The sequence below is a fragment of the Rhizophagus irregularis genome, chromosome 27 (assembly GCF_026210795.1).
Source record: "Rhizophagus irregularis chromosome 27, complete sequence".
NCBI classification, from domain to species: domain Eukaryota; kingdom Fungi; phylum Glomeromycota; class Glomeromycetes; order Glomerales; family Glomeraceae; genus Rhizophagus; species Rhizophagus irregularis.
This window is the reverse complement of record NC_089455.1, coordinates 368,649-381,029: the sequence shown is the minus strand read 5'-3', so window position 1 is coordinate 381,029 and position 12,381 is coordinate 368,649. Positions and strand designations below refer to the sequence as shown.

Here is a 12,381-nt window from a genome sequence, read left to right as displayed (position 1 = left end):
AAAAAAGTAAAGAATAAAAGAAAAACTTTAAGCTCATAATTAAATATATATGTAACATGTGAAATGGTGGTATGGTAAACGTACAGTATGGTACGGATTGAATAATTGAATAATCCATTTGAATCCATTGGACCAATCCAAATTGAATTTTTAATTTTGTGAATATGGGTCGTCAACAGAACCCCAAAATATATATAAAAAGGTCAGAGGGCTGTACGCATTTTGTCAGGGCCGGAATTATTATAATTTCGGTTAGTATCCAAAAAAAAATAATAGTCTTCAACTCTTCCACCGGGCACTATCTATAAAAGGAAAGATTTTCATGATTTTTTTTTTTGTGGACCTTTTTATGTATATTTTGAGGTCCTGCGCCAAACTCAACGAATTTGTGAATGCACCCAATTATTATACAACCCTTTTTTTCGTTCTGGTCAAACATTAAATGATCGGCATAAGAATTTTTAACTCTTGTTTGAACACATCATGTTAAAATACAGACAAAATAAATGGCACCTTTTTGGATTTAATATTAATAAGTGTAGCTATACAACATTTCTCATAATTTGTTCTTAATTTAACTTAATATAAATAAAATATAAAAAAAATTTATAAAGTAATAAAATTCGGCTTTATTTAGTAACAAAATTTTACGGAACTTATAGGAGGTCCATAAGATTATTATGTTCATGAGTAATGGACCTGAATCTGAGTCATTGGGGTCTAAATTTTTGGTTGAATGGGCTATTATAACTTTTAGCCCCGCTAAGGTTAGGGACATTGCTTGTTAAAAAAATATATATAATTTATAAATCAAATATGATTTGTAAATAAATTAAATACTCTTTTAACGTAGTACAAGATTAGCAGTCTTTATGGGAAAATGCTAGCTTGATGAGCTTCTGGTAGGTATTATATGTAAGTATATATTTAAGAACCCACGCTTTTTTTTCCCAATTTTCAGAATGATCTTTATTTTTTGGCCAAAGAACATGGAAAAGGAGCTTCCATGCCTCTCATGGGCCCCGAAGTGAAGAATACCTTCGGCCGATATTCCGGTCTTTCTCTCATTATACTATAGGAGAATATAAGAGTTTTAAATTTTATTACCACAATAAGAAACTGATTGATGTGACTTAGATATGAGAAAGATTAAATACCTTGAGGTTCTAAATTTTTCGACGAGTGTAGGGTATCCCTGCACATCTGCATATGACAATTCACAGATTTTGTCAGAATTAAAACAGGTCCATTTTCGACCTACGCGCGATTCTGCAAAAGAAATCACCGCGCTAATAGATAAAATTTAGAACTTTTGTGAATTTAACTCAATTTAATCTTAATTCTGGTAAAATATCGTACAAAGTTAACGGAGTATTTTACACAGTGCTAAATGAGTAATCTATTTACCTGATATCCACGAAGTTAATAAATGCATAACCAACGTTACACTTGTTTGTGAAATCGATGCGCAAGTACAAGAAATCGTATTTTCCTTTATGTGTGTCGTTAAGTTCTGCAATCAACATTTCTTGCGTGTATTTATTTGGAATATTTCGAACCATGAATGTAGTCCGAACGTCAAGCCCTATTATATATAATATGAGAATTATTATTTAATTTATGAGCAGCTCGTTTTTAAAACGTACCTTGCTTGACTTTTTCGAGATTCATACGATTTCTCAAGGGAATTGTTCTATTCCCAGACGAGTGCACAGTACTCGTTACTGGTGGCGCTGGATAACCTTTTATGGCTGGTTTTGGTGGTTTTTGACGGCCGGAGATTTCGTTAGTTATTATGTCCCACGATTGTGCGCTTGGATCATGGAATTCTATGGCCAAAATCGCGCCCTGTTATTAATAATAATGGTTAAAACGAATTTAACATCTTCAACAAAAAAAAAGAAGCTTCAAGTTGAATAATTTACTTGTATTTTCTGTCCATTTAAGGACCTTTTGGCTGAATTCGCATTTCTCGAGTCGTAGTACTCGAGGGTTATTACTCGTACATCCTCGTAAGTCTGTGACTTGAATTCTTTAATAGTTCCACATTTGCTGAATTGTGCTTTTATTGCAGATTCACTTGCGTATGCACCGTAGTATGAAATGATCAGGCTACCTTCATTTTGAAGCTCTTGCAAGTTTATCGATGGGTATAAGTGCACCAACTATTAATAATTTTGATAATATTAGCGTGCGTTAAAGATATAGCAAACGACAATACTAATAATCGTAACTTGTACTGTACATACATTATTGATATTTGTTGGTTTTTGACCAAACCTGACGTTGAGTCTTCCTCTATTATGGGGTGCTTCTTTATGTTTGAGCAAGTTTTGCGCCTTTATTGCATCTCTAATATCGTAATAGAAGACGTATGCAATTCCATTGAAACCACAATGTATTTCCCGAACATCTCCGTATGCCTAGAAATATTTGGAGATAAAATTTTATTAACACCGATAGAATACATACTATTAAAGCATAAATCATATCTTACCTCAAATAAAAGTCTCAAATCCGGATAATATTCAGATTCGAATGGGAAATTTGAGACACAAAGCCATCGCGAAGGTTCAGAAACCCAATGCAAACCAGACCAGATAGGTGGTTTCGTCATATTTACTGTCGAAGCCGCAGCCACTTCGAATGTTCCAGAAGAAACCATGAACAATCCATTACTACGCTTTATGTTCTCTATTGTTTCTCTGACCGTTATTAGCTGTGCAAATGACATGTCGATTTTAAGTGATGGATCATTATTTATTTCTTCTTTTTCGCGAATATTTATTTCTTTTATTTCCTCTCTGACTTTTTTTATGGTTTCTTCATTGCCCTTATAAATTATTTTCTTATTTGTTATATTATGAGAATCGAATTTATTAACAGGACATTCGATTAATGAATCCTCGAGGCAATAAATAGACGCATCCGCAACGAAAGGTACCGTACTATTTGCATTTGACGCAACCTCACTGTAATTCGCAGTTCCCGCGGGTTTAATCATCACTTGACTGCCAGTATAATGCAATTCTGACTTTTTAGGGATTGATCCGGCGCTTTCGACTTCGTCAATAGATCTCTTTCGCATTAAAACAGTCATTGTCGCGTCTTGTTCTTTATTTTCGCTAGTAATGTCCTCAACATTGACGTCTTTAGGGTTGATGCATGTTGGATAATTTGGTATCTGAATACCACTGTTATAATATATATTATTGTTGACATCAACCCTGTGTGTACATACTTCATTTTCAAGATTGTTAACCTTCTTGATGGTTTTAAAACTTTTGCTGTTACTTTTGAAATCTTTAGATATTAAAATCCGAGTTTCTCTCCTTTTATCTTTAATATCCACTAACTTAGCTTCTGGTGTATGACCCTTAACAGAAGATCCAAATTTTGACGAGGATTTAGAAAAATTTGTCAATTTTTTAATATTTTTGCTTTTAGGTATCCAATTTTTAGCGTAAGGATTGAATTCTTTCTTCATGATTCCTTTAAACTTAGCAGATTCTGACGGAAGATAATGACTGTAATTAAGATCAGATTGCATATTATCTTTAGGAACACACCCTGGTTTGTGTTGACTCATTAGGGATGAGTTGGCTTTAACAACTTCTGACCAGGAAAGTTGGACAGGATTGCGATTATCTTGCATATGGTTATGTGTATTAACCGCGAGTATGAAGTCTTTAGGATTGAATTCTTCTTTTACGTCAGATTTGAGTTCGTTAGTTACGGGTGTTTTAACCTTAAATTTTTCGGACGAAGGATAATATTCACAAGGAATACCATTTTGTTTAAGATAACGATTATCATTAACATCAAATTTGCATTCCTTCTTCCTGGATATATTGGGTTTATAACTATCCGGCAAGACATAACAGCCAATAGCATTCTTTACCATCATAAACGATTCTTTAAAAGTTCCAACATTATTACGAATTGAGATGTTACCGACGGCGTCTTTAACCTCATGAGGTCGGTTTGAAAGGCAAATATCATAACAAACTGTACAGTCACGAACGTCGCGAGAACGAGTGTCATGAAGAGTTGTATTATTAATCAATGGACGACAAGAGTTGGTAAAAATGCCGTTAGCGCAAGCAGTAATAGAGCGAACGGGAAGAGGTATAGTTTTTGAGCTGAGAACTTTGCAACCTTCCATTATCTGAGTTGACTAGAATATATTTATTCTTTTTTTTTAAAAAAAAATAGGTGTAAAAAAAAATAGAAGGTTAGGAAGCAGCATAAAAAAATTCATAAAATATATAAGCGACGTATATAATACATACAAACTTAGAACTTGCTTTATAATTTTTCTTTTTTTTAAAAAAAAAAATAAATGAAATGAAAAAAAAAGAGAAAGATGAGAATAAAATAAAATAAAACGAGATTTCAGATCTTTTATACTTTTAAAACAGGTAAAAAGGTAGGTTACTTAAACTTTCCGAAGAAGCTTTTCTTTACCATTTTAACTCTTAAATAATGTGATTGTAGAAAATGCATATACCTGTAACACGACTGATTTAACTCTCAACAACTTTTTTTATACTTTATACAACTATAATAGGTGACATACTCCGACATTACACAAACCAATATAACTAAACTAATATACAGTATTTAAATATTAAATATTATAAAAGTCGCGTCGAAATAGCTTACTTAATAGTAACACAACGAACCGGCAAGTTACATAAAAAACGCCAATTTCGTAATTGACCTTTTCATTGATACCAAAAAGAGAAAATTGTCTTATTAATCCACAGGAACGGAAAATTCGGAAATTAAAACATTAAACAATGAATCTTTCGTGTTACGTATATTTTTATTATATAGGTTTACAATTTATCATATAACATTTAGTATTTAAAATTTTAATAGGATTATTTACATTAGTTATAATTGTTTTAACTCCTACAGTAACTTTAGTATGAAGGCGCAGAAAGGAGTGGCTTATTTACATATTGCTATTAAGTTAATCTGATCTATAGGTCGTTATTAGTTATATTGTTGATGATTGAGAAAATATTACTTGATTCCAGCAGTTATTATTGATTATCTTTTAACAGAAAAACGAACAAAAAGCAAATGCTGGCAATCTTCAAAATATCGGCAAGTAAAGGCAATCAGCAATTGCTCTGCTAATTTGGCTTTTAAGTGTAGGCTTGTATATTCTATAAAAAATGAATTTTAACAATTACGGTTCTTATAATTGAGAGTAAAATTGTTAAGCAGATAAACTTTTGGCTCTGGCCATGTTAACTCTTCAATTATCATGGATTTTAAAACATTTCAGACTTCTTAACTAATTTCTTATGTTTTTCTTGTTTTCCAAATCTAACACCACAGAGCGATTAGGAAATATCTTATCCAAGTTCTTAAACAAACTTCACCATTTTCTTATACATAATAAATCCGGTAATGCATGATAATGGTCATAACTTGTCATATATACTCGCCATAATTATTCAGTTTATCAGTTTATATTTCATTTTCACTTGTCTCCAAAAAATATAAAACGCGATTCTTTATCTCCTGTATCTCCTATTGAGCGATAAAGTGTAACTTCTTCAAGTTAAGTACATATAATTATTCTTTTTATCTTGTAAATTATTTTATGTCAAACTCTCTTTACTTAAATAGAGCCGAAACAATTGGAATTAACCGAACTATTTATTATATTTTTGAAATATTACATGAAAGAGAAGAGATCGATTGTGAGGAGGCTTTTGTTTTTGATTTTCAATCTAATAAGATTTTACTAATTATGACTCGCGAAATTACCCAAGAATTTATCTAGTTAACGGTAAATTTGGTATTAATTTACACAGAAAGAAAGTTATTTCTTTAAAAGCTTGACTTTTTTTTTTGTACTAAAAATGATGTTGAAAATATAATTCAAAATATTTTGAAGATGTTACGAAAATAAAATTTTGTGCAAACTTATAGTGCGAACCCTTGATTTACCTGTAGGATAGAACAAATAATCAAATGAGTTTTTTTTCGAAAGAAAAAAAAAAAGATTATTTATAAGCAATCGATCGTGTACCGAAAACCCGAAATTGAGAATTATTTTATCATTTTCAGAAATTTTTTTTTTTTGAAATCTTGAAATCCACATTTTTATAAATTTTTTCTCGGGTTTTCTTAATTTACTTAACACTTTAATCATTGGAACTAAGGTGATCGTAAACCTTTATTCTGAGAATTTGTTTTTAAGGTATAGGTATGTGGATCCCCTTTACGTAGTTTGCTTAAACAAATAAGAAATGTTACGTACTAGTTAAATCCATGGTAGAAACCTATAGTTAAAAAATGAAATCCACCAACCTGCGAAGATTTGGTTCCGCATAATTTATTCTGGATCTTTTTCTTCCCAGAGATTCTCCTTCATTTATCATCCCTGTCACAAATTCTGGTTTAACCTATAGATCGTTCATAAATGTTAATGCACAAAACGTGTAATGGAGCTATACCTCTTGTTTGCCTTTTATTATGTTTTTCCGATATTTCCATATTTTGTTCTACTAGTTTTAAGTTATTAATCTCATAAGATTCTTCTTGAAAAGGTCTCTCGTTTCTGTTTATTGAACTTGTATTGGACATTATCGTTTGGGACGGGGTCAAAACACCTGGTTTACCCTTTTCTGCCACACTTTGTAGCTGATGCTTTGTAATACCGATAGATGAAGAATTAGTAAATCTTTTTTCATAACTTGCTACCGCGTGAGGATTACATGAGACTACCTGAGATGGAGATGTTCTATTTACATGCAGAAATGTAGTAGATTCAACACTTTCTTTCGATTCATGGGTATAATCTTGAATTTTACTCATTTGGCAAAGTTGATCCGTTTCGACATCCACGGATAAATATTTTCCTTCGGTGTGTTGCTCAGCCTCTTGTTGCTTGAAATTGGTTTCCTTTTTTGCAAATATTACTTCCAAGTTAGAATCCTTTTCTCGTAATGGTAGTAAATCATTACCATTCTTAGCACGCCTCAATTTCTTTTTTGATGGTGATTCATCCCTCTGCTGCTCCTCTTGAGGAATCTTTGCCTGAACTCTTTCAGCTTTTTCTGACAGATATTCATCTCCGTCTTGCTCGCTTCAAAAGATAAAGGAGAAAGGACATTAAGCAAAGAAGTTAAAGATGTATACGTTGAGCATTAACTCACAGTTTATGCGAATTTGATGCGGAAATTAAAGATTCTGGATCTTCTTGCTCATTGATTGGGATCAAGTCTTTTGGTTCATTCCGGTAAGCGGTCAACTATTAAAATTCAGATTGAATGAATGAACGCATAAAAATTCTTAAAAAGGATTATATTACCGAATTAATAGACTTCTTTTTATGCATATTCATCTCTGTAGTGTCTGTATCAGGATATTGAATTCCGTTTGTAGCATAGAGACCACCATTTGGTAGATCAATTGAAGAACTTAATATTGACGAACCTATTTTTTTTTTAACATATAGAAATTAGTTAACCTTTAACCTTAACGGAATTAGCAAGAGTCTTATTTACCATCGGAAATGAAACTGGAGCCTCGAGCTGATTCAGGGTCCACGATGGTGTTTAAAGAGTCTGCAGCACTTTGTAATTGTTGAACCAAAGCGATAATTTTGTCATTTGCAGACTAAAATGGCAACCAATTTAAATACCTTCATTATATATATATATATATATATATATATAATATATCATTCATTCATTCAAAAAAAGTAAAATAGAAGGATTACCTTAACACTTTCTTTGAAGTTGTCATTCGTTTTCGCTCTTTGGCACCTAAGCTTTTCAACCTTTGCTCTTAATTGCGCAACAGTAACTCTTAGTCCAATATTTTCAGACTGAAGTTGTTTATTTTTTATTTCGGATTCACGAAGTCTTAACGCGTATGATGTGTTAGATCTATTATAATAGAATATATAACTTTCTATTCATAAATAAAAATTTATTATAATAAATATAATATATACTTGATAATATCATTGTTTTGAGCCGAATGCACATTAATGACTAAATCAACGAGAAGTTTGTTATTTAGGTTTCTTTTTTTGTAAGAAAGTAGAAGAACGGTATCTTACTGAATTGAATATAATTAAGAACTATTTCTTTCAAAGATTCATCTATATTTTCAAGTTTTTGTTGAAGTGTAAAGTACGGGTAAGAATTCATAATTGGTTTTAATGTTTTGAACGAATAAGAAGAATGTGACATTGCAGTTAAGTAAATCACTTTCAATAGTTGCATATAAGAACGTTAAAATATAACGGTAGAAATTGAAAGTATAAACTATTGATTAAATCATATATAAGAAAATGCATTTTATCATAAACTATAATAAAATGTTATTATATATAAACTTTAATTATACAATCTTTTATATCACGTACATTTAGCACCAAAAAACCTGAGTATATAGTAAAATAGTATGGTACGATATGATATAATAAGTAAGGTATTGTTAATTATGTACAGTTACAATGGGTACGATGCCAATCGTACCGACTACCGAAATACCATAATATCACATGAATAAATTTTGGTATTAATTACATTATAACATTATAGTAAAATTTCGAATTATATAATGAATCTTATTTTATAATCCGGACAGAATTTACTGAAAACCACTTAGCTTGCTGAATTTTTAATTTATTTTGAAACAATTAAATAAATCTTTAACGTAAATTTTTTTTAAGATGTAAAAGTGTAATTTTAAAGATGTTTGATAATAAATTTTAGTATTTTACAGTTGTATTGTAGATAAAATGAAAACTAATTTATAAAAAATTTCCTTCGACTTTTTAATGGTAAATTTTTAAAAAAGTAAAAATATTATAGATATTATATTTTATTAGGTGACCTCGTACTGTACCTGTAAGCTTAGTTGTATTTGTATAGTATGTCATCCAGAGAAACAGCCAAACAGGTGAGAAAGAAAGTTTCATACCTAAAAGACAATAAAGCACAATACCATAACAAATACACATACCATAACAAAATATTATTTATTTGCGAGCGCGTCAAAATTATATTATTATTCGTAGAAAAATCAGGGAAATCATTTGCGTATATTATTAATCGTCTCTATAATTATGAAAGGAAATTATTACATATTATGTACCAACATGTGTGTCCGTGGAAAAGGAAAATTTTAAACTGGGCGAAAAATACAATGTCAATTACTAAAATAAAATAAAATACGTTTTTCTAAGTCACCGATAAATTAAGTCATAAAAATATATTAACATATAAATTAACTCCTTTTTACCCTTCTTTAAACGAAAATTTCACAATAATAATACAAATCGAGCTACACTGTTGTATTATTATGTGAATACATCAAATTTCTACTTATTAAAAAAGAAACAAATAGGTTAAACCCAGTAGTACTTCTAAAATCATACCGTATACATTTAACAATGGCAACACAATTTTCAAAAGCTGATGCAGACTTAACTAGCCACATTATTGAACTGATTGGAATTTATTATATCTTTCATTTTTATGTGAAGATAAATTGTATTCTATATGTTTTTGTGATATTAATGAAAAGTTGATAGTCAATCATCAAAAGTTATTTGCAAAGTTGAATAAATTAATCAAGATTCATTCTAAAAAAATTTTATAAGTGAGTGTATAAAGGATAATTGCGCTAAAAGCAGAAATTATCAATGCAGTGTACCGCAGGAGGGAAAAATAATCCCACCCAAACTTCAATACGCGATTAACCTCTTTGGCGGTTGCACGAGAATGTCAAAGTGTTCTAAATGGTCTCTTTCACCGAAATACTTAATCAAATGGACAATTCTGAAACCTTCAATGATTACTTCCCTAACACCTCTTTAAGTCTTTCTTAGTCCTGTACGAGAAGAATGCACAATATATTTTCATTATCGCACATCGTTTCAAAATGAGAGGCAGTTGGTGGATTTACTGACTGAAAACGCCCAAAACCACTTTCAACTATTGTCATTTGATTGATATCAGTAAATAGAAGTGGTGCTCCAGAATAATAATAGGCAAGAGTTACGCGTGACTTTTTTTCCTTCTGCGTTTATTGGGAAAATTGTTGTATAATACGTTATTACTGGATGTTTCGTCCCTTGTGTGAAAAGTCGTACCGGTATTTTTCCTGGTTTGTTATGAGCGTTTTATCCTAAGGCATCTCCTTCGAATTTTAGGTAGTGCATTCCTTGGCAAAATTCGCAAGTATCACAGCAGTTCCGCCAGGCATACCACAATCTCGAAAATCTTTCTTGGTCAACTTAAGGACGACACGACCATAAATTTTCTCCTTGCGAATAATTTCTGCGTCGTCATAGTCAAGCCCTAATATAATACGATCATATGCAATGATTGAAGTAGTACCTACCATGCGGATAATAATACAAAAAAGATAGATAGTGAGTTTTTGCTTTTAACACTTCATAAACCATAGTTATAAAATCCACAAGAGCTTTTGTCGAAATGAGGAAGACAACATTAGCATGGTTGGTATCAGATGGAAGAGATACCCCATATAAAAAAAAGCTTCTGGAAAAGAGATGGTATCATGAGGTTGAGATTTCTAAATTATAAAACATCCCACTATTTTGAGATTGATATATTTGAACAGAACTATAGAATCAGCAAATACTCTCAAGCTCAATTAACCTTAAGGAGCAAAGCTCATATAAAATGTAAGTGAATAAATCTCTACTGTCATGATATCACTGACACCAAATATATAAGTCAGGTATGTTCTTGCACCTAAATTGACAGCCACACCCGCTCATGACTTGCTCATAATACAATACCTGGAGTGGGAACCGAATGAATCGGTTAATGCCCTTGCACCTAAATCATATGATATTAACCAATGTCCAAAACGAAATCAAGCTTCACGTACAGTAGCCATGCTTAAAAAAAGTTATAAAGTTAGAGTCAAAAAAAAAAAAAATGAAAAGTTAGCAGAATACAAAAAAAATACTAGAAATATTCACCCCTTCAACTTTTTTATCTATAAGTCTGTTTTGCTTAACTTAATAAATAATTATGATGATAAAAAAAAATAAAAATACAATAGTATGGAAAAACAAATACAAGAGTTTGAAAGAAATTACAAAAATTTGAAAGAAATTACAAAAGTTTGAAAGAAATTACAAAAAATTTTGAAAAAAAATACAAAAAAACATATTTTTATATATAATTTTATCAATGACTCATCTTGCAAATGATTTAAATGATTTGTGTAATCATTAATAAACTAATAAACTATGGCATAATATGATAACTTAGTCATACAAACATTATGCATAAATATACCGATATTCAATATACTATATATTTTTTAAATTATTCATAAAAATTACGTATTCCTTTCAAATATAAATATTTATCAAAGTCTTGCTATACTTCTACTCTGCTACGGCTTGTACAGTCCTGTTACACGTACACAAAAACGCCTCAAATCGTATATTTTTTTTTTATATGATTTTATCTGATTTATTGGATTTCCGTATATGGATTAATTTATTACCCAAAACAATGACTTATTAACGTAAGTGCTTACATATTTGTTTTATTTGCGTGAGAACAAAAAAAAAGATTGTTTTCCATGTAAAAATGATACATTATTTGAAGCAGGAGTTACAAATCATTGACTGTATTTTTTTTTTTGTAAAATTTATAAAATTTATGAATTTATTGATTTAAAATTAAAGAAAGTTAATTCAATTTCACTAAATTTAACAACTAACTGTAATATTTAATATGTAATAAATATACTAAATAATAATTTAAAAAAAAAAAATTTGGTTCAAAAGAAAGAATATTTAAAAACATCAGATAAAAGAACCTACATAAATATAAAAGTATTATATGGTGGTACAAATTGATCTGGATCAATTTGAGTATAGTTAAAAGAAATGGGATAATTATTATTCACGGTAGATGGATAAAGAGAAGTTGTAGGAGGAAAAAAGGAAGGATTTGTTTCCACCGAATAATTTGAAGGAGTAGGCGGTAATAATTGGAAAGTAATAATTTTATAAAAAGAAGCTTTTCTTCCATAATAAATATCGGCAACACGTTTAGCTATAGTTTTATAGCAGTTTTTTTCTTCAAGTGAAGCATTTTTCCAAAAAATACTTGTAGCTTTAGTAATTATACGCATATTATAAGAACCCTTTAATTTTGCTTCTTCATGGACATTTTTTTTACATATTAAAAATGGATTAGGAGGCCTTCTTTTTCGAAAATTATCTTCTGCTGGAGGAACGTATAATTCCGGATCATTAAATAATGGTGGAAATATATTTCTTCTATCCAGCCGAGAATGTAATGAAATTGCCAAGTATTCGGTTGAGAAAGAATTAACTAGTGACAT

General features: G+C 30.4%; 3 protein-coding genes across 3 annotated transcripts; all 3 read right to left on the bottom strand.

The window, feature by feature from the left end:
• Positions 1–969: 969 nt before the first annotated feature.
• On the bottom strand, positions 970–4,165 carry OCT59_017991 (uncharacterized protein; the record flags this gene model as incomplete). The annotated part of the gene is made up of 7 exons (XM_025310032.2): positions 970–1,072; positions 1,158–1,289; positions 1,408–1,585; positions 1,647–1,848; positions 1,926–2,165; positions 2,250–2,423; positions 2,498–4,165. 7 exons carry the CDS (start codon positions 4,163–4,165, stop codon positions 970–972), a joined length of 2,697 nt encoding a protein of 898 aa, XP_025186945.2.
• A 2,015-nt stretch (positions 4,166–6,180) lies between these two features.
• Positions 6,181–8,225, bottom strand: OCT59_017990 (uncharacterized protein; the record flags this gene model as incomplete). The annotated part of the gene is made up of 9 exons (XM_066148464.1): positions 6,181–6,256; positions 6,334–6,418; positions 6,480–7,111; positions 7,182–7,276; positions 7,337–7,461; positions 7,533–7,644; positions 7,748–7,916; positions 7,985–8,024; positions 8,093–8,225. 9 exons carry the CDS (start codon positions 8,223–8,225, stop codon positions 6,181–6,183), a joined length of 1,467 nt encoding a protein of 488 aa, XP_066004392.1.
• A 3,625-nt stretch (positions 8,226–11,850) lies between these two features.
• OCT59_017989 (uncharacterized protein) lies at positions 11,851–12,381 on the bottom strand (the record flags this gene model as incomplete). The annotated part of the gene is made up of 1 exon (XM_025313614.2): positions 11,851–12,381. One exon carries the CDS (start codon positions 12,379–12,381, stop codon positions 11,851–11,853), a length of 531 nt encoding a protein of 176 aa, XP_025186943.1.